Source organism: Ranitomeya imitator, chromosome 4 (assembly GCF_032444005.1).
Source record: "Ranitomeya imitator isolate aRanImi1 chromosome 4, aRanImi1.pri, whole genome shotgun sequence".
In the NCBI taxonomy this organism is placed as follows: domain Eukaryota; kingdom Metazoa; phylum Chordata; class Amphibia; order Anura; family Dendrobatidae; genus Ranitomeya; species Ranitomeya imitator.
Window position 1 is genome coordinate 534,241,270 of NC_091285.1, and position 23,059 is coordinate 534,264,328.

A 23,059-nucleotide genomic window follows, 5' to 3' on the forward strand; every position below is an offset into this window, starting at 1 on the left:
AATTGGGGGGTTTCCACTGTTTAGACACATCAGGGGCTCTCCAAACGCGACATGGCGTCCGATCTCAATTCCAGCCAATTCTGCGTTGAAAAGGTAAAACAGTGCTCCTTCCCTTCCGAGCTCTGCCATGCGCCCAAGCGGTGGTTCACCCCCACATTTGCGGTATTAGCGTACTCAGGACAAATCGGACAACAACTTTTGGGGTCCAATTTATCCTGTTACCCTTTGGAAAATAAAAAATTAGGGGCGAAAAGATCATTTTTGTGAAAAAAAATATGATTTTTTATTTTTAAGGCTCTACATTATAAAGTTCTGTGAAGCACTTGGTGGGTCAAAGTGCTCACCACACATCTAGAATAGTTACTTAGGGGGGGTTTACTTTCCAAAATGGTGTCACTTGTGGGTGGTTTCAACCTTTAGGCACATCAGGGGCTCCCCAAACGCAACATGGCGTCCTATCTCAATTCCAGTCAATTTTACATTGAAAAGTCAAACGGCGCTCCTTCGCTTCCGAGCTCTGCCATGCGCCCAAACAGTGATTTACCTCCACATATGGAGTATCAGCGTACTCAGGACAAATTGTACAATAACTTTTGAGGTCCAATTTCTCCTGATACCCTTGGGAAAATAAAACAAATTGGAGCTGAAGTAAATTTTTTGTGAAAAAAAAGTTAAATGTTCATTTTTTTTTAAACATTCCAAAAATTCCTGTGAAACAGCTGAAGGGTTAATAAACTTCTTGAATGTGGTTTTGAGTACGTTGAGGGGTGCAGTTTTTAGAATGGTGTCACACTTGGTTATTTTCTATCAGATAGACCCCTCAAAGTGACTTCAAATGTGATGTGGTCCCTAAAACAAAATGGTGTTGTAAAAATGAGAAATTTCTGGTCAACTTTTAATCCTTATAACTAAAAAAAAATGTTGGTTCCAAAATTGTGCTGATGTAAAGTAGACATGTGGGAAATGCTACTTATTAAGTATTTTGTGTGACATACAGTACAGACCAAACTTTTGGACAGACCTTCTCATTTGCTTTACACACTCTTGGCATTCTCTTGATGAGCTTCAATAGGTAGTCACCGAGAATGGTCTTCCAACAATCTTGAAGGAGTTCCCAGAGATGCTTAGCACTTGTTGGCCCTTTTGCCTTCACTCTGCTGTCCAGCTCACTTCAAACCATCTCGATTGGGTTCAGGTCTGGTGACTGTGGAGGCCAGGTTATCTGGCGTAGCACGCCATCACTCTCCTTCTTGGTCAAATAGCCCTTACACAGCCTGGAGGTGCGTTTGGTGTCATTGTCCTGTTGAAAAATAAATGATGGTCCAACTAAACGCAAACCGGATGGAATAGCATGCCGCTGCAAGATGCTGTAGTAGCCATGCTGGTTCAGTATGCCTTCAATTTTGAATAAATCCCCAACAGTGTCACCAGCAAAGCACCCCCACACCATCACACCTCCTCCATGCTTCACGGTGGGAACCAGGCATGTAGAGTCTATCTGTTCACCTTTTCTGCGTCGCACAAAGACACGGTGGTTGGAACCAAAGATCTCAAATTTGGACTCATCAGACCAAAGCACAGATTTCCACTGGTCTAATGTCCATTCCGTGTGTTCTTTAGCCCAAACAAGTCTCTTCTGCTTGTTGCCTGCCCTTAGCAGTGGTTTACTAGCAGCTATTTTACCATGAAGGCCTGCTGCACAAAGTCTCCTCTTAACAGTTGTTGTAGAGATGTGTCTGCTGCTAGAACTCTGTGTGTCATTGACCTGGTCTCTAATCTGAGCTGCAGTTAACATGCGATTTCTGAGGCTGGTCACTTGGATAAACTTATCCTCAGAAGCAGAGGTGACTCTTGGTCTTCCTTTCCTGGGGCGGTCCTCATGTGAGCCAGTTTCTTTGTAGTGCTTGATGGTTTTTGCCACTGCACTTGGGGACACTTTCAAAGTTTGCACAATTTTTCGGACTGACTGACCTTCATTTCTTAAAGTAATGATGGCCACTCATTTTTCTTTACTTAGAATTTGTATTATGGCAAGAAAAAGCAGCTAACAGTCTATTCAGTAGGACTATTAGCTGTGTATCCACGAGACTTCTGCACAATAAAACTGATGGTCCCAACCCCATTTATAAGGCAAGAAATCCTACTTATTAAACCTGACAGGGCACACCTGTGAAGTGAAAACCATTCCCGGTGACTACCTCTTGAAGCTCATCAAGAGAATGCCAAGAGTGTGCAAAGCAGTCATCAAAGCAAAAGGTGGCTACTTTGAAGAACCTAGAATATAAGACATTTGTTTCACACTTTTTTGTTAAGTATATAATTCCACAGTTAATTCATAGTTTTGATGCCTTCAGTGTGAATGTACAATTTTCATAGTCATGAAAATACAGAAAAATCCTTAAATGAGAAGGGGTGTCCAAACTTTTGCTCTGTATTGCATCTCTGTGATTTAAGGGCATAAAAATTCAAAGTTGGAAAATTGCTAAATTTTTGCCAAATTTCCGTTTTTTTTTTCACAAATAAACGCAGGTAATATCAAAGAAGTTTTACCACTATCATGAAGTACAATATGTCAAGAGAATACAATGTCAGAATCATCAGGATCCGTTGAAGCGTTCCAGAGTTATAACCTCATAAAGGGACAGTGGTCAGAATTGAAAAAATTGGCCTGGTCATTAAAGTGCAAACCACCCTTGGGGGTTAAGGGGTTAAAAACAGAAACATTTTACCTCACAAAATGAATCCACTGTGATCCCCGGCTGTAACATCAGTATTGTCTTTTGCTTCCTCCCCTGCCCAGGAGATGTGGTAGTCTGCCGTGGATACCGCGTCGCACTAGCACAAGCCGGCACCGGTCTCTTGTAACTAACTGTGGACACTATAACCCGGACTTCATTACCTTGAGCAGCTCATACTGCACTAGTGCCGTACATCCCACATCACGTCCAAGGGACGCTTCTATATCTTCCTTATGGAAATTGTTACTGAAGAAGGCCAAGCATTGAGGCCGAAACGTTTATTTTGAGGACTACAATAAATTACAACAAACTCAACTTAAGTTGAGTGCCTAAGTTTATCTTTCATTAAATTTGGTTAAAACCATGAATTGTATTTAAAAGGGAACTGGTCATCTGATGCATGCTTCCCGAACCATACGTTTTAAAGTATGCAAATCCGCCGTGGTTCGGTCAGCAGAAATCCGATGACAGGTCCACTGAAAACTTTTCTGTCTTCTTTTGATCACGCACCTGTCCTCAAACAGCAGCTGACAGGCGTCATTCGCCAGGTTCATGAGGGATTTCTTCATCTCTTTCTGCAGCTCCTCATAAGTGATCTGAGCTTCATCTAGATACTTCTCCCAGTTCTGGTTCACTGGTAGGTAGGAAACACCCATTTCTAGCATCCCAGCGAGAGTCACAGGGTGAGGACATCTACAAAATGGGAGAACAGCTTGGATTTAAAAAAATAATAGATCAGAACATTTTATAGAAAAATGTCAACACAATGTATGAAATATGATTAATACTTCTGCACAGTGATAGATATGTAAGAATATATTGCACGTGGTGCGTACACAGATCAGATTGTACATGGAGCACAGTGTGGTGGGAGTATTGCTGTGGGTGTCAGTGGGAATGTGCTGCTGCATGTCCATTGCTCAGTAAGAACAATGTTAGGGCTCATCCAACCATACACGACGCACGTATGTGTTTTTTGTTTTTTTTAACGGGCAGTCCACGTTCCCATTATAACCTTTGGTGCTGTACACATGTTCGTGTTTATTCAAAACTCACAGAGACATGTCTGTTTTTCTAGAGTATAATGGATGAACGAGGAACCGCATCCAGCACACAGATTGCATCAGTACGTAGTCCGTGTTGTGTCCATATTTAAAGTAGCAAAATTGATGGCCTATGGGTAGTAGTGTGACTTCTCAGATATAATCAACTAACTCTACTCATCCCCACCAAATGCTCCATCACGTCCATAGTTTACCAGGCACAGCTCCATATTTTTAGTGGTGGCCGTGTCTGGTATTGCAGAGGAAAAGTCTGCAGTCGTTCTATGTGACTGCAGACTGGCAAAACGTGACAATGTGAGATACACGTCTGAGCAGTCTCATGACCACATGTGATCTGCATACTTGTGGTCGGGTGCCGACTAGATTCCTGTGTGTTTCTCAATTCTCTTCAATTGAGAAAACTGAGGCGAGTCTAGTCGGCATTTATCTGTGTATGCAAACAATATACATGGAGTCATGAGACCAATGAAAGCCTATGAAGCCTACATAGCACTGATCATAGGCTGGTGCTAAGAGACCGCAGCGTCAGCAGGCCCAGCATTGATTGGATGATGATGCTGATTGCAACAATCCGTGAGCGGGAGCGCAGTCTTACCTCTCAGTGATCGCTCTGCACTGCCCCATTCTAGGTTGGAGAAGTCTGTGGAGTGGTCACTGTCGTTCTGCTGACCCTTGTGGTGTCGCAGACTATTTTAGCCTTTGCCACCACTTCTGCAGCAGATGATTGCATAAAGAAGATCAGAAGACCTTGCATTTTTTTGTAATCCCTTCCAATACCTCTCTACCCCCTTTACCGGCTTATGCTGCCGAGCGCTGATCAGTACTTCATCACTCAGCTTTTTTTCTTTTTCACCATCTGAGCGCATGCATCCTGCAGCCACTGAGCGCTGATCAGTGATGCACATCACTGATCAGCAGCTGTGCTCGCTTTTGTCCACGACTTTGTTTTTTCATGTCCATCCCACCACCACCTTTACACCACCTACGTAAGAGCATCCTGTACATTTTTGTTAGATAAAGTAAAATATTCATGTTTTCCTTCCACATTGTTTTAGTTCCTGTGCAGCACCTGAAGGATTAATAAACTTCCTGAATGTGGTTTTGGAACAGTTTTAAGAATGGTGTCACTTTTAGGTATTTACTGTCATTTACTGTCATACAGGCTCCTCAAAGTTACTTTAAATGTGATATCTTCCCTAAAAAACATGTTTTTTTGGAAATTTTGTTGGAAAAATTAGAAATTAGTAAACTTTTAACCCTTCTAACTTTCTAACAAAAAATTAGGTTTCAAAAATCATGCAGATGTAAAGTAGACATATGGAAAAAGCTATATATTAATTATTTTGTACAGCATGACTACTACAGGTTTAACCCCTTAAGCCCCAAGGGTGGTTTGCATGTTAATAACCGGGCCAATTTTTACAATTCTGACCACTGTCCCTTTATGAGGTTATAACTCTGGAACGCTTCAACGGATCTTGGCGATTCTGACATTGTTTTCTCGTGACATATTGTACTTCATGATAGTGGTAAAATTTCTTCAATATAACTTGCGTTTATTTGTGGAAAAAAAAACAAATTTTGCGAAAATTTTGAAAATTTTGCAATTTTCCAAATTTGAATTTTTATGCCCTTAAATCACAGAGATATGTCACACTAAATACTTAATAAGTAACATTTCCCACATGTCTACTTTACATCAGCACAAATTTGGAACCAACATTTTTTTTTAGTTATAAGGATTAAAAGGATTTGTTAGGGAGTTATAAGGGTTAAAAATTTTTACAACACCAATATTTTTTAGGGACCACATCACATTTGAAGTCATTTTGAGGGGTCTATATGATAGAAAATAACCAAGTGTGACACCATTCTAAAACTGCACCCCTCAAGGTGCTCAAAACCACATTCAAGAAGTTTATTAACCCTTTACGTGCTTCACAGGAACTGAAAATGTGGAAGGAAAAAATAAACATTTAACCTTTTTTTGCAAACATTTTACTTCAGAACCATTTTCAAGAAGTTTATTAACCCTTCAGGTGTTTTACAGGAATTTTTGGAATGTTTAAATAAAAATGAACATTTAACTTTGTTTCACAAAAAATTTACTTCAGCTCCAATTTGTTTTATTTTCCCAAGGGTAAGAGAAGAAATTGGATCCCAAAAGTTGTTGTGCCATTTGTTCTGAGTACGCCGATACCCCACATGTGGGGGTAAACCACTGTTTGGGCGCATGGCAGAGCTCGGAAGGGAAGGAGCGCCTTTTGACTTTTCAATGCAAAATTGACTGGAATTGAGATGGGATGCCATGTTGCGTTTGCAGAGCCCCTGATGTACCTAAACAGTAGATACCCCCCACAAGTGACACCATTTTGGAAAGTAGACCCCCAAAAAAACTTATCTAGATGTGTTGTGAGAACTTTGAACCCCCAAGTGTTTCACTACAGTTTTTAACGCAGAGCCGTGAAAATAAAAAATAATTTTTTTCCACAAAAATTATTTATTAGCCCCCAGTTTTGTATTTTTCCAAGGGTAATAAGAGAAATTGGACCCCAAAAGGTGTTGTCCAATTTGTCCTGAGTGTGCTGATACCCCATATATGGGGAAGAACCACCTTTTGGGCGCATGGCAGAGCTCGGAAGGGAAGGAGCGCCATTTGGAATGCAGACTTAGATGGATTGGTCTGCAGGCGTCACATTGCATTTGCAGAGCCCCTGATGCACCTACACAGTAGAAACCCCCTAGAAGTGACACCATTTTGGAAAGTAGACCCCCTAAGGAACTTATCTAGATGTGTTTTGACAGCTCAGAGTCTTGAAAATAAAAATTAATTTTTTTCCCACAAAAATGTTTTTTTAGACCCCCAAATTTTTATTTTCCCAAGGGTAACAAGAGAACTTGGACCACAATATTTGTTGTCCAATTTGTCCTGAGTATGCTGATACCCTATATGTTGGGGTAAACCCCTGTTTGGGCACACGGGAGAGCTCGGAAAGGAAGGACCACTGTTTTACTTTTTCAACGCAGAATTGGCTGGAATTGAGATCGGACGCCATGTCGCGTTTGGAGAGCCCTGATGTGCCTAAACAATGGAAACCCCCAATTCTAACAAACCCTAACCCCAACACACCCCTAACCCTAATCCCAACCATAACCCTAACCACACCCCTAACCCTGACACACCCCTAACCCTAATCCCAACCGTAAATGTAACCCTAACTTTAGCCCCAACCCTAACTTTAGCCCCAACCTTAACCCCAACCCTAGCTCCAACCCTAACCCTAACCCTAATGGGAAAATGGAAATAAATACATTTTATTAATTTTTTTTATGTATCCCTAACTAAGGGGGTGATGAAGGGGGATTTGATTTACTTTTATAGCGAGTTTTCTAGCGGATTTTTATGATTGGCAGCCGTCACACACTAAAAGACGCTTTTTATTGCAAAAAATATTTTTTGCGTTACCACATTTTGAGACCTATAATTTTTCCATATTTTAGTCCAAAGAGTCATGTGAGGTCTTTTTTTTTTGCAGCACGAGTTGACGTTTTTATTGGTAACATTTTCGGGCACGTGACATTTTTTGATTGCTTTTTATTCCGATTTTTGTGAGGCAGAATGACCAAAAACCAGCTATTCATGAATTTCTTTTGGGGGGCGTTTATACCGTTCCGCATTTGGTAAAATGGATAAAGCAGTTTTATTCTTCGGGTCAGTACGTTTACAGCGATACTTCACTTATATCATTATTTTATGTTTTGGCACTTTTTATACGATAAAAACTATTTTATAGAAAAAATAATTATTTTTGCATCGCTTTATTCTGAGGACTGTAACTTTTTTCGCTGATGATGCTGTATGGCGGCTCGTTTTTTGCCGGACAAGACGACGTTTACAGCGGTACCATGGTTATTTATATCCGTGTTTTTGATCGCGTGTTATTCCACTTTTTGTTGGGCGGTATGATAATAAAGCGTTGTTTTTTGCCTCTTTTTTTTTTTTTTTTTTTTTTTTATTTACGGTGTTCCCTGAATGGGTTAACTAGTGGGACAGTTTTATAGGTCGGGTCGTTACGGACGCGGCGATACTAAATATGTGTGCTTTTATTGTTTTTTTTTGTTTTTATTTAGATAAAGAAATGTATTTATGGGAAAGATATATATATATGTGTATATATATATATATATATATATATATATATATATATATTTTAATTTTTTTTTTCGCTGATCTGACACTTTGCAGAGCACTGTGTCAGATCAGCGATCTGGCGTGCCCTGCTGCTTGGTTACCAGAGCCTGCTCTGGACCCGGAAGTACTCCCTGCAGGACCCGGAAGTAGCCCAACGGCCATTTTGGATCCGGGGCCTGCAGAAAGGAGACGCTCGGTACAAGGCGAGTACATCGCCTTGTACCGATTGTCTCAGGGAAGCCCGCAGGGAGCCCCCTCCCTGCGCGATGCTTCCCTATGCCCCCAGAACACTGCAATCATGTTTGATCGCGGTGTGCCGGGGGTTAATGTGCCGGGAGCGGTCCGTGACCGCTCCTGGCACGTAGTGCCGGATGTCAGCTGCGATAGTCAGCGCGGCCGATTGCGTGTGACGTACTATCCCGTCACTGGCAATTAAGTCCCAGGTCACCTTGACGGGATAGTACGTCATATAGGATTAAGGGGTTAAGGATACAAAAATTGAAACTTTGAAAATTCCGAAATTTTCAAATTTTTCGCCAATATTTCAATATTTTCATAAACAAATGCCAAAACTACCTCCCTAAATTTAGAACTAGCATAAAGTACAATGTGTCATGCAAAAACAATCTCAGATTCAGTGGGATCCGTTGAAGCGTTCCAGGGTTATTAACACATAAAATGACAGTGGTCAGAATTGTAAAATTTGGCATGGCCAGGAAGGTGAAAACAGGCTCAGACGTGAAAGGGTTAAAAGCCACTTCTGGGCCACGCAGAGCACAGTGTGATCCAGAGAGTCTTAACCCCTTAGTGACAGAGCCAATTTGGTACTTAATGACCGAGCCAATTTTTACAATTCTGACCACTGTCACTTTATGAGGTTATAACTCTGGAGCGCTTTAACGGCTGATTCTGAGACTTTTTTTCCTGACATATTGTACTTCATGTTAGTGGTAATATTTCTTCGATAGTACTTGCGATTATTTATGAAAAAAAACGGAAATATGGCAAAAAATTTTAAAATTTTGCAATTTTCAAACTTTGTATTTTTATGCCCTTAAATCAGAGAGATATGTCACAAAAAATAGTTAATAAATAACATTTCCCACATGTCTACTTTACATCAGCACAATTTTGGAAACAATATTTTTTTGTTAGGGAGTTATAAGGGTTAAAAGTTGACCAGCAATTTCTCATTTTTACAACACCATTTTTTTATAGGGACCGCATCACATTTGATGTCATTTTGAAGGGTTTATATGATAGAAAATAACCAAGTGTGACACCATTCTAAAAACTGCACCCCTCAAGGTGCTCAAAACCACATTCAAGAAGTTTATTAACCCTTTACGTGCTTCACAGGAACTGAAAATGTGGAAGGAAAAAATAAACATTTAACCTTTTTTTGCAAACATTTTACTTCAGAACCTTTTTTTTTTTTATTTTCACAAGTGTAAAAACAGAAATTTAACCATAAATTTTGTTGTGCAATTTCTCCTGAATACGCCAATACCCCATATATGGGGGTAAATCACTGTTTGGGCGCACCGCAGAGCTTGGAAGAGAAGGAGCGCCATTTGACTTTTTCAATGTAGAATTGGCTGGAATTGAGATCTGACGCCATGTCGCGTTTTGAGAGCCCCTGATGTGCCTAAACAGTGGAAACCCCCCACAAGTGACCCCATTTTGGAAACTAGACCCCTTAAGGAACTTATCTAGATGTGTGGTGAGCACTTTAAACCCCCCAGGTGCTTCACGGAAGTTTATAACGTAGAGCCGTGAAAAAAAAAAAACAATTGCATTATTTCTAAAAAATGATCTTTTTGCCCCCAAAATTTTATTTTGACAAGGGTAACAGGAGAAATTAGACCACAAAAGTTGTTGTGCAATTTCTCCTGAGTACGTTGATACCCCATATGTGGGGGTAAACCACTGTTTGGGCGCACCGCAGAGCTTGGAAGAGAAGGAGTGCCGTTTTATTTTTTCAATGTAGAATTGGCTTGAATTGAGATATAAAAAATTGCAGGCTAAAATTCATTTTTGAGGGAAAAACAAGGATTTTTTATTTTCACTGCTCTACTTTATAAATTTCTGTGAAGCACTTGGGGGTTTAAAGTGCTCACCACACATCTAGATAAGTTCCTTAAGGGGTCTAGTTTCCAAAATGGTGTCACTTGTGGGGGGTTTCTACTGTTTAGGCACATCAGGGGCTCTCAAAACGCGACATTGTGTCCTATCTCAATTCCAGCCAATTCTACATTGAAAAAGGTCCCTGGGTGGACAGGGCTGGTTGTCTGGCATTAGGCCTGGTTGTAGAAGGGATGCATGGAGGCGACACTCCATGTGCTCGTGTATCGATGGTGTGGGGAGATCGGTGCCCTTTAAAAAGGACCCGTCGCCATTAAGAATCAGACCAAGCATGGCATCTCACGTCTTAGGTGGGTATACGTGAACACCCCGCATGTTTGCATATTAGCTGAAAAAAAGGATACCGTGCTTGCAGAGGTTTCTGTCCAGTGGATCGCTTATCCGGACGCTACCTGTCCAGGTGAATGGCAAATGCTCTGCGAGGGAGTTTAGTTTCCTCATGAGGGACTCTGCGTGATCTAGAGTAGAACCGAAGTGCTCGTCACTCTACCGAGACTGGTTGATGATATAATTAGGTGAATCCATCTTTTTCTTAAGTTCCGGTGAGTCCAGAACCAAGGAAATATCCGATCCATATTCAGAGACTTGTTCTCAGCAAACCATTGGTGAGGGATCAGGAAATGAAACTTCCGTTTTCTAGGCGCGTGTACGTTTCTAGGCGTCTGTACGTCTCTAGAAAACTTGCGGCTCCGGCTAGCCGACGGCTCGCATGAAGGAAAGGGACATCTATATTGGTCCTGTGAGTACTCCGAACCACAGAGGGTTCATGGAGGGATTCAATCTCTTGTCAGAGAATCCATAGGTTGCGGCAGTGACGAAGCCCACTCAGGGAACTAGGTACTCTGGGATAAGCTGGGATCAGCGGCAGAGGGCTCCTGAGCTCATTTAGGGTGCCCTTAAGACCAGGGAATACTGGTCATGTGCCCTTAAGACCAGGAAATATTGGTCATGTGCCTTTAAGACCAGGGAATACTGGTCATGTGCCTTTAAGACCAGGGAATACTGGTCATGTGCCTTTAAGACCAGGAATACTGGTCTTGTGCCTTTAAGACCAGGGAATATGGGTCATGTGCCTTTAACCCCTCTCTGACCTTAGACGTACTATCCCGTCGAGGTACCCTGGGCCTATCTGACCCTCGACGGGATAGTACGTCATAGCGATCGGCCGCGCTCACGGGGGGAGCGCGGCCGATCGTGGCCGGGTGTCAGCTGCCTATTGCAGCTGACATCCGGCACAATGTGCCAAGAGCGGTCACGGACCGCTCCCGGCACATTAACCCCCGGCACACCGCGATCAAACATGATCGCGGTGTGCCGGCGGTATAGGGAAGCGTCGCGCAGGGACGGGGCTCCCTGCGGGCTTCCCTGAGCCCCCCGCAGCAACGCGATGTGATCGCGTTGCTGCGAGGGTCTCCCTACCTCCCTCCCTGCTCCAGGCCCGGATCCAAAATGGGAATAGGGTTGGGATTAGGGTTAGGGGTGTGTCTGGGTTAGGGGAGTGGTTAAGGTTACCATTGGGATTAGGGTTAGGGGTGTGTTTGGATTAGGGTTTCAGTTATAATTGGGGGGTTTCCACTGTTTAGGCACATCAGGGGCTCTCCAAACACGACATGGCGTCCGATCTCAATTCCAGCCAATTCTGCGTTGAAAAAGTAAAACAGTGCTCCTTCCCTTCCGAGCTCTCCGTGTGCCCAAACAGGGGTTTACCCCAACATATGGGGTATCAGCGTACTCAGGACAAATTGGACAACTTTTGGGGTCCAATTTCTCCTGTTACCCTAGGGAAAATACAAAACTGGGGGCTAAAAAATAATTTTTGTGGGAAAAAAAAAGATTTTTTATTTTCTCGGCTCTGCGTTATAAACTGTAGTGAAACACTTGGGGTTTCAAAGTTCTCACAGCACATCTAGATAAGTTCCTTGGGGGGACTAGTTTCCAATATGGGGTCACTTGTGGGGGGTTTCTACTGTTTAGGTACATTAGGGGCTCTGCAAACGCAATGTGACGCCTGCAGACCAATCCATCTAAGTCTGCATTCCAAATGATGCTCCTTCTCTTACGAGCTCTGCCATGCGCTCAAACGGTGTCTTCCTCAAGGTCAGGTCAGGACCTTGAGGAAGACGCTGAAGGCATCGATACGCGTGGGTCTTAAACAACTGCACAGCCTGTTATAATGCCACTCATCCTATCCTGCTAGGAGCCCTACTACTGCCTAACTTGTTTAGGGAGGGTAAGATATATAGGACCTTAATATCAGGGTCTAGGGATTCAGATGTTATTTATCATTGCTTAAGGGGAATTCATTATCTCTCCTCTGGATCCTTTCTTAGGGGGCATAATTACGTGTGCCTGGATTTATTCCAGGATCTTGGTTTGGTGTGTGGTAGTGCAATATATTAAATCACTCCCATATGTCGGGTATATTGACTCTGTGATCTATGTACTTATGCATATGAGCTGTGCAATGTTGTTTGTTGTGCTATAGCATTTATCTGTGATCTGTATGGACCCGTTACCCCAGGTCACATTATGGGGTTTTTAAATGTTCTTATGTGTTTTGCATGATGTTCCCTTAATAAAGTTGTATTTTGCTGATTTTGAATTGTGGTGGTGATCCCAATTTTTATGCATACACTTTTTCTTGTTTGGTTTTATGTCATATGAAGTATGCAGGTGGTGATCCCCCAAAGTGTACTATATATGCAGATGGCGCCCGCTCATTAAGTGTGTTTTTTGGGTTTCAATGTTTAGGCACATCAGTGACTCTCCAAATGCAACATGGCGTCCCGTCTCAATTCCTGTCAATTTTGCGTTGAAAAGTCAAACGGCGCGCCTTCCCTTCCGAGCTCTCCCATGCGCCCAAACAGTGGTTTACCGCCACATATGGGGTATCAGCATACTCAGGACAAATTGTACACCAACTTTTGGGGTCCAATTTCTTCTCTTACCCTTGGGAAAATAAAAAATTGGGGGCAAAAAGATGATTTTTGTGAAAAAATATGATTTTTTATTTTTACGGTTCTGCATTATAAACTTCTGTGAAGCACTTGGTGGGTCAAAGTGCTCACCACACCTCTAGATCAGTTCCTTAGGGGGTCCACTTTCCAAAATGGTGTCACTTGTGGGCGTTTCCACTGTTTAGGCACATCAGGGGCTCTCCAAACGCAACATGGAGTCCCATCTCAATTCCTGTCAATTGTGCATTGAAAAGTCAAATTGCCCTCCTTCGCTTCCGAGCTCTGCCATGCGCCCAAACAGTGGTTTACCCCCACATATGGGGTATCGGTGTACTCAGGAGAAATTGTACAACAACTTTTGGGGTTCATTTTCTCCTGTTACCCTTGGTAAAATAAAACAAATTGGAGCTGAAGTAAATTTTTTGTGAAAAAAAGTTAAATGTTCATTTTTATTTAAACATTCCAAAAATTCCTGTGAAAAACCTGAAGGGTTAATAAACTTCTTGAATGTGGTTTTGAGCACCTTGAGGGGTGCAGTTTTTAGAATGGTGTCACGCTTGGGTATTTTCTATCATGTAGACCCCTCAAAATGACTTCAAATGAGATGTGGTCCCTAAAAAAAAAATGGTGTTGTAAAAATGAGAAATTGCTGGTCAACCTTTAACCCTTATAACTCCCTAACAAAAAAAAACTTTGGTTCCAAAATTGTGCTGATGTAAAGTAGACATGTGGGAAATGTTACTTATTAAGTATTTTGTGTGACATATCTCTGTGATTTAATTGCATAAAAATTCAAAGTTGGAAAATTGCGAAATTTTTCAAATTTTCACCAAATTTCAGTTTTTTTCACAAATAAACGCAGGTAATATCAAAGAAATTTTACCACTGTCATGAAGTACAATATGTCACGAGAAAACATTGTCAGAATCACTAGGATCCGTTGAAGCGTTCCAGAGTTATAACCTCATAAAGGGACAGTGGTCAGAATTGTAAAAATTGGCCTGGTCATTGACGTGCAAACCACCTTTGGGGGTAAAGGGGTTAAGACTAGGGAATACGGGTCATGTGCCTTTAAGACAAGGGAATACTGGTCATGTGTTGTACCTTTATGCAGTACCTCCTTACTCGGTTGCAGAATCGTTGTGCCCCTTTAATGCAAAACCATAGCCCCTGTGTGTGTGTGCTGGCAGGGTGGACCAAGATGGCCACTGGGAGTTGCAGAGGTGGTAAAGTCTCGCAGAGAGCGAGAGATGTCAATTTAGGGGCGGAGCCACAGACGCTATGTGGGCGGAGCCTTGTGACTTCCATGAATAGGCCCAAGTCGGGGCCTAAATTCCTGCAGCCGGCGTGAGCAATACCAGCGTTGCTGAGGGAAGCGATCGCTCCTGTGCCAGGGAAGAAGCGCCAGAAAAGGTAGGTGGAGCCGCCTTAGCACGAAATAGTGCGGGCGCGGCTTCCGGGATGCGGCCTACAGATCGGCTGAAGCCGGGGGGGTGGGCCTGGGTTTCAGCGCCGAGGAAAGCGCACGCACTGTGCTGTTCTGCTGCAGGTCAGGTACTGCAGCGTAGATGGTGCAGGGATAAACCTCAATCCACCATCCGTTTGTTAGGGAGGTGGAGAGGACCCGTCCGCCTCCTTGCGCCATCCGCTTTCACAGTGGTGGGACAGTGGGGGCTGCTCAAACGCCATAGAGAGGGGCCTCTGTACAGCCACGGAGTTCAGCCCCCGGGTAGACAGGGCCAGTTGTCCGGCATTAGGCCTGGCTCCAGGAGAGGATACATGGAGGCGACACTCCATGTGGTCGCCTGCTGCTGGTGTGGGGAGATCGGGACCGTGAAGGAACCGTCGCCCCTGAAGTGAGCTCAGGCATGGCTTCCCACGTCGCAGGAGAGGGTACGGGGAGGTATACTCTGCGTTCTCGCCTGTTGATGATTTGGGGGGAGATCGGAACCTTGAAAGGATCGGTCGCTCCCTTCACCCCGTTAATTAAAAAATAAAAATTTACAGAAAAGTAACAAGTAAAATAAAAACGTTTGGGTCTGAAGCAGACCCAAGTGCCTCCTACAGACACTAAGCAAGAACTGGTTAGCTGAGAGCCAGCAGGAGAGTGTATACGGCAGGGGAGGAGCTGAGAGCCTGCAGGAGGTGTATACTGCAGGGGAGGAGCTGAGAGCCTGCAGGAGGTGTATACTGCAGGGGAGGAGCTGAGAGCCTGCAGGAGGTGTATACTGCAGGGGAGGAGCTGAGAGCCAGCAGGAGGTGTATACTGCAGGGGAGGAGCTAAGAGCCAGCAGGAGGGTGTATACTGCAGGGGAGGAGCTGAGAGCCAGCAGGAGGGTGTATACTGCAGGGGAGGAGCTGAGAGCCAGCAGGAGGGTGTATACTGCAGGGGAGGAGCTAAGAGCCAGCAGGAGGGTGTATACTGCAGGGGAGGAGCTGAGAGCCAGCAGGAGGGTGTATACTGCAGGGGAGGAGCTGAGAGCCAGCAGGAGGGTGTATACTGCAGGGGAGGAGCTAAGAGCCAGCAGGAGGGTGTATACTGCAGGGGAGGAGCTGAGAGCCAGCAGGAGGGTGTATACTGCAGGGGAGGAGCTGAGAGCCAGCAGGAGGGTGTATACTGCAGGGGAGGAGCCGAGAGCCAGCAGGAGGGTGTATACTGCAGGGGAGGAGCCGAGAGCCAGCAGGAGGGTGTATACTGCAGGGGAGGAGATGAGAGCCTGCAGGAGGTGTATACTGCAGGGGAGGAGCTGAGAGCCTGCAGGAGGTGTATACTGCAGGGGAGGAGCTGAGAGCCAGCAGGAGGGTGTATACTGCAGGGGAGGAGCTAAGAGCCAGCAGGAGGGTGTATACTGCAGGAGAGGAGCTGAGAGCCTGCAGGAGGTGTATACTGCAGGGGAGGAGCTGAGAGCCAGCAGCAAGGTGTACACTGCAGGGGAGGAGCTGAGAGCCAGCAGGAGGTGTATACTGCAGGGGAGGAGCTGAGAGCCAGCAGGAGGTGTATACTGCAGGGGAGGAGCTGAGAGCCAGCAGGAGGGTGTATACTGCAGGGGAGGAGCTGAGAGCCAGCAGGAGGGTGTATACTGCAGGGGAGGAGCTGAGAGCCAGCAGGAGGGTGTATACTGCAGGGGAGGAGCTGAGAGCCAGCAGCAGGGTGTATACTGCAGAGGAGGAACCGAGAGCCAGCAGGAGGGTGTATACTGCAGAGGAGGAACCGAGAGCCAGCAGGAGGTGTATACTGCAGGGGAGGAGCTGAGAGCCAGCAGGAGGGTGTATACTGCAGGGAGGAGCTGAGAGCCAGCAGGAGGGTGTATACTGCAGGGGAGGAGCTGAGAGCCAGCAGGAGGGTGTATACTGCAGGGGAGGAGCTGAGAGCCAGCAGGAGGGTGTATACTGCAGGGGAGGAGCTGAGAGCCAGCAGGAGGGTGTATACTGCAGGGGAGGAGCTGAGAGCCAGCAGGAGGGTGTATACTGCAGGGAGGAGCTGAGAGCCAGCAGGAGGGTTTATACTGCAGGGGAGGAGCTGAGAGCCAGCAGGAGGGTTTATACTGCAGGGGAGGAGCCGAGAGCCAGCAGGAGGGTGTATACTGCAGGGGAGGAGATGAGAGCCAGCAGCAGGGTGTATACTGCAGGGGAGGAGCTGAGAGCCAGCAGGAGGGTGTATACTGCAGAGGAGGAACCGAGAGCCAGCAGGAGGGTGTATACTGCAGGGGAGGAGCTGAGAGCCAGCAGGAGGGTGTATACTGCAGGGGAGGAGCTAACTTTCTTTGTATCACTTAGTGTCAGCCTCCTAGTGGCAGCAGCATACACCCACGGTCTGTGTCCCCCAATGAGGCGGAGGAGAAAAAGTATTTTAATGAAATAAAACACCACACAGTTTTGCCATCTTTATTACACTGGTAATCCAAGCGAAGCCATCGTCTCCTAGAAAAAAAGAAAAATAATAAACCAACAGTATATTCCCTGAGTCCGACGTAGTCCTTAATAACGAGTGTCCCAGGACGAGTCCAGCTCTGCTACATCTGGATGCCTGACATCCAGACATAGCAGAGCTTGTAGATGACCACCGGAGATCTCCCGCGATCACCTACACTCTAGCACTCGTGGTCAGCTGACCGTGAGAACTAGCCTGGGGTGACCCGAGATAACCCCCAGTCACGTGCACGGCAGTTCTCGCGGTAAGTTAAGTTATTGCGAGAACTGCAGTGGACGCGCACTTCCGGAGGTGGGACAGGTAAGACCTTATTTAAATTAGTAGACATGCGTAGTAAGCTGCGTTATTGCAGTTATTACGCTTGAGACTAATCATTAGATGCAGTTTTACTGCACCTAATGATAGTCTATGGGAAATTTACGGTGCGGGGATGGAAGATCCCCGCATAGTAAATAGACATGCTGCGTTCTGGAAAGTCGCACCGCATGTCTGGATACGCAGGTCTGCTGCCTGCATCTCTGTACGCATAGTGGAGATGGGATTTCATGAAATCCCCTCCACTATGCTGTAACATCTGGACGCCGCGGGTTTGACGCTGCGGATGTACGCAGCGTCAAACCCGCAGCGTTTAGGCTACTTTCACACTAGCATCGGAATCTTCCCGTCGCAATGCGTCTGGCCGAGATTCCGACGCTAGCGTTTGATGCGCCGCACAACGGATGCAGCGGATGCATTTCTCCGGCGCATCCGCTGCCCCATTGTGAGGTGCGGGGAGGTGGGGGCGGAGTTCCGGCCGCGCATGCGCGGTCGGAAAAAGCGGTCCGTCGGCAGCAAAAAACGTTACATTTAACGTTTTTTGCTCCCGGCCATCCGCCACAACACGGCGCAACCGTTGCACGATGGTTGCGACGTGTGGCAATGCGTCGCTAATGTTAATCTATGGGGCAAAAACGCATCCTGCAAACAACTTTGCAGGATGCGTTTTTTGCCATAAACGACGCATTGCGACGTATTGCAAAAAACGCCAGTGTGAAAGTAGCCTTACTGACTGTGGAAACATAGCCCAAGAGTAGTGGTGTCACTGAGAAGAGGAGAAGAATGGAGCTGGATCCTGGAGAAGGCAGCGGCAGGTGAGTACCTTAACACACTAACACTACACAATACACTACAGCAGTTTTTTGCTATATAATCTGAGAGTAGCATGACATAAGGGCAGAGATCTGGATTCCAGCGTTGTGTTAGTTAGTGGGTTGCTTGTGCAGGTTTAATAAAATTTTCTTTTTCCAGAGATGTAACAGTGCTATAAATGCTGAGCTCTGCATAACCCCGCCCACTCCTCTGATTGGCAGCTTCCTGTGTACACTGTCCATTGTCAGTAAGCTGGTAATCAGTGTTGGAGACAGGGTTACACACATTACCTGGACTGACTGGCATATGACACCTAGTCCTGCAGTGATAATCTCCTGCTGATAAAACAATGATTATATTGAAACTATAGAAGCTGCTGAGCAAGTGACTCATGCTTGGAATCAGGCTGTCCCTACATTGTGCTGCTCTCAAATCACATAGCAAATACAGGCTGATGCATTCCCTTTAAGAAAAACAAATGAAGGCCTTATTCAGACGGCTGTAACTTCCTTGCCCATCTGTTGTTTTTTTTCCCCCGGAATAACAGTATCATTGGATCTAGGATGCTGCTAATGTGGGTAGGCAGGCTAAAATGTGCCCACGTTACAGATGGCTGAATGAAGCCTAAGTGTAGTCCAATGGGACCAATGTATATGTAGTGCCACCAGGGAGAAAGCCAACGTATACACCTTTAATATATTTTCTACAAACTGTAAGTGAATTTAGACCGGGATGTATATAACTAGTTTTTATTCTACACTCTGATGTAAAGAACTGAATGGATTTTTTTGGTTTTGCAATGTTGGTGTACTAAACAAGGTCATACGACTCAACTCAAATCACCACATACACAACAGTGCTGCCAGACTCTGCATGTCTATATACAGTACAGACCAAAAGTTTGGACACACCACCTCATTTAAAAATGTTTCTGTATTTTCATGACTATGAAAATTGTACATTCACACTGAAGGCATCAAAACTATGAAGTAACACATGTGGAATTATATACCGTATATACTCGAGTATAAGCCGAGATTTTCAGCCCATTTTTTTGGCTGAAAGTCCCCCTCTCGGCTTATACTCGAGTCATATACCCGGGTGTCGGCAGGTGAGGGGGAGCGGGGGCTGTGTAATCATACTTACCTGCTGCGGCGCGGTCCCTGCAGTTCCTGGCTTCTCCGGCGCTGCAGATTCTTCCTGTACTGAGCGGTCACATGGCACCGCTCATTACAGAAATGAATAGGCGGCTCCACCCCCATAGGGGAGGAGCCGCATATTCATTGCTGTAAATGATCGGTGCCATGTGACCGCTCAATTACAGGAAGAAGCTGCAGCGCCGGAGAAGCCAGGGACTGCAGGGACCGCACCAGGAGCAGGTAAGGGGAGCGCAGCGCTATAATTACCTGCTCCTCGCTCCGGTGCGGCTCCGTCTCCAGCGTCCTCTAGCAGTGACGCTCAGGTTAGAGGGCGCTGTGACGTAGTCAGTGCGCGCCCTCTGCTGAGCGTCAGTGCTGGAGACGGAGCCGCACGAGGAGCAGGTAATTATTGAAAGCGCCGGCGTCCTGAGAAGAGAGGTGAGTATGTGATTTGTTGTTTTTTTTATGGCAGCACCAGCAGCATTCTAAGGAGCACCTATGGGGCCATAAAGGTGCAGAGCATATATGGGGCACAGCATTATAAGGAGCACCTATGGGGCCATAAAGGTGCAGAGCATATATGGGGCACAGCATTATAAGGAGCACCTATGGGGCCATAAAGGTGCAGAGCATATATGGGGCACAGCATTATAAGGAGCACCTATGGGGCCATAAAGGTGCAGAGCATATATGGGGCACAGCATTATAAGGAGCACCTATGGGGCCATAAAGGTGCAGAGCATATATGGGGCACAGCATTATAAGGAGCACCTATGGGGCCATAAAGGTGCAGAGCATATATGGGGCACAGCATTATAAGGAGCACCTATGGGGCCATAAAGGTGCAGAGCATATAAGGGGCACAGCATTATAAGGAGCATCTATGGGGCCATAAAGGTGCAGAGCATATATGGGGCACAGCATTATAAGGAGCACCTATGGGGCCATAAAGGTGCAGAGCATATATGGGGCACAGCATTATAAGGAGCACCTATGGGGCCATAAAGGTGCAGAGCATATATGGGGCACAGCATTATAAGGAGCACCTATGGGGCCATAAAGGTGCAGAGCATATATGGGGCACAGCATTATAAGGAGCACCTATGGGGCCATAAAGGTGCAGAGCATATAAGGGGCACAGCATTATAAGGAGCACCTATGGGGCCATAAAGGTGCAGAGCATATATGGGGCACAGCATTATAAGGAGCATCTATGGGGCCATAAAGGTGCAGAGCATATATGGGGCACAGCATTATAAGGAGCACCTATGGGGCCATAAAGGTGCAGAGCATATATGGGGCACAGCTTTATAAGGAGCACCTATGGGGCCATAAAGGTGCAGAGCATATAAGGGGCACAGCATTATAAGGAGCACCTATGGGGCCATAAAGGTGCAGAGCATATATGGGGCACAGCATTATAAGGAGCACCTATGGGGCCATAAAGGTGCAGAGCATATATGGGGCACAGCATTATAAGGAGCACCTATGGGGCCATAAAGGTGCAGAGCATATATGGGGCACAGCTTTATAAGGAGCACCTATGGGGCCATAATGAAAGGTGCAGAGCATATATGGGGCAGCATTCTAAGGAGCACCTATGGGGCCATAAAGGTGCAGAGCATATATGGGGCACAGCATTCTAAGGAGCACCTATGGGGCCATAATGAAAGGTGCAGAGCATAAATGGGGCACAGCATTCTAAGGAGCACCTATGGGGCCATAAAGGTGCAGAGCATATATGGGGCACAGCATTATAAGGAGCACCTATGGGGCCATAAAGGTGCAGAGCATATATGGGGCACAGCATTCTAAGGAGCACCTATGGGGCCATAATGAAAGGTGCAGAGCATAAATGGGGCACAGCATTATAAGGAGCACCTATGGGGCCATAATCAAAGGTGCAGAGCATATATGGGGCAGCATTCTAAGGAGCACCTATGGGGCCATAAAGGTGCAGAGCATATATGGGGCACAGCTTTATAAGGAGCACCTATGGGGCCATAATGAAAGGTGCAGAGCATATATGGGGCACAGCATTCTAAGGAGCACCTATGGGGCCATAATCAAAGGTGCAGAGCATATATGGGGCACAGCATTCTAAGGAACACCTATGGGGCCATAATCAAAGGTGCAGAGCATATATGGCACAGCATTATAAGGGGCACCTATGGGGCCATAATCAAAGGTGCAGAGCATATATGGGGCACATCATTCTAAGGAGCACCTATGGGGCCATAATCAAAGGTGCAGAGCATATATGGGGCACAGCATTCTAAGGAGCACCTATGGGGCCATAAAGGTGCAGAGCATATATGGCACAGCATTATAAGGAGCACCTATGGGGCCATAATCAATGGTGCAGAGCATATATGGCACAGCATTATAAGGGGCACCTATGGGGCCATAATCAAAGGTGCAGAGCATATATGGCACAGCATTATAAGGGGCACCTATGGGGCCATAATCAAAGGTGCAAAGCATATATGGCACAGCATTCTAAGGAGCACCTATGGGGCCATAATCAAAGGTGCAGAGCATTCTATATGGCACAGCATTCTAAGGAGCATTTATGGGGCCATAATCAAAGGTGCAGAGCATATATGGGGCACAGCATTATAAGGGGCATCTATGGGGCCATAATCAAAGGTGCAGAGCATATATGGCACAACATTATAAGGAGCATCTATGGGGCCATAATCAAAGGTGCAGAGCATATATGGCACAGCATTATAAGGAGCATTTATGGGGCCATAATCAAAGGTGCAGAGCAATATATATATGGCACAGCATTATAAGGAGCATCTACGGGGCCATAATGAACGGTGCAGAGCATTCTATATAGCACAGTTGTATATGGAGCATCTATGGGGCAATAATGAACGGTATGGAGCATCTATTTTTATTTTTGAAATTCACCGGTAGCTGCTGCATTTTCTACCCTAGGCTTATACTCGAGTCAATAAGTTTTCCCAGTTTTTTGTGGCAAAATTAGGGGGTCGGCTTATACTCGGGTCGGCTTATACTCGAGTATATACGGTACTTAACAAAAAAGTGGGAAACAACTGAAATTATGTCTTATATTCTAGGTGCTTCAAAGTAGCCACCTTTTGCTTTGATGACTTCTTTGCACACTCTTGGCATTCTCTTGATGAGCTTCAAGAGGTAGTCACCGGGAATACATCGGCCATTGACGCCCTTGGTCTACGGTTTCTAATGCAGGATCCGGTTATAAAAAAAACAATTGCCGCACTGTACACGAACACTTCCATAACATAGGTCCGGCCAAAGGAACTCTGCAGGGATTTCCTGGCACATACGTAGAACGCAGAGCCCTAATCTGATGTAGCAGAGCCTTGATTATTGTACTTGTGTCTTATATGCAGGGTCGCCTGACATACACATTTTGTTACCTTTCTATGAAGAGTGGAAAGGTCTCTTGAAACACCTCAAATGTGGCTTTCACATCAAGGGCACAATATAGAATAAGATCCTTCAGAAACAGAAAAGATGAAAATAAAAGCTAATCACTCTAATGATAGTTTAAATGGCATTACTTGTAATAAACGTACAGTAGAAAAATAAATGTTATATATGTAGAGCATAGAACATACCCTCACCAGATCCAGCAGCACTGAAGCATATGGAGACAGTACTGCCAGGTGTAAACCCCTTGTGCACCTTCAGAAGTCACCACAAGGAGGCAGCACAGCAGGAGAACCACAGGTACCAGAGCAACTTTATTCAGTAGACATATTGATGAGT

General features: G+C 45.3%; 1 protein-coding gene across 3 annotated transcripts in view; it reads right to left on the reverse strand.

Annotated features, from left to right (window-relative positions):
- POLG (DNA polymerase gamma, catalytic subunit) overlaps positions 1 to 23,059 on the reverse strand; it is a 170,176-nt gene that overhangs the window by 92,416 nt on the left and 54,701 nt on the right. For all 3 annotated transcript variants that reach the window (XR_011320805.1, XM_069766214.1, XM_069766215.1), the window contains exons 6-7: positions 22,708 to 22,787; positions 3,249 to 3,431 (exon numbers count right to left, since the gene is read on the reverse strand). Coding sequence is in view for 2 of the 3 variants with exons in the window: in XM_069766214.1 (XP_069622315.1) it covers positions 3,249 to 3,431; positions 22,708 to 22,787 (263 nt within the window). In the remaining variant the exon portion in view is untranslated. The remainder of the gene's footprint in view (positions 1 to 3,248; positions 3,432 to 22,707; positions 22,788 to 23,059) is intronic.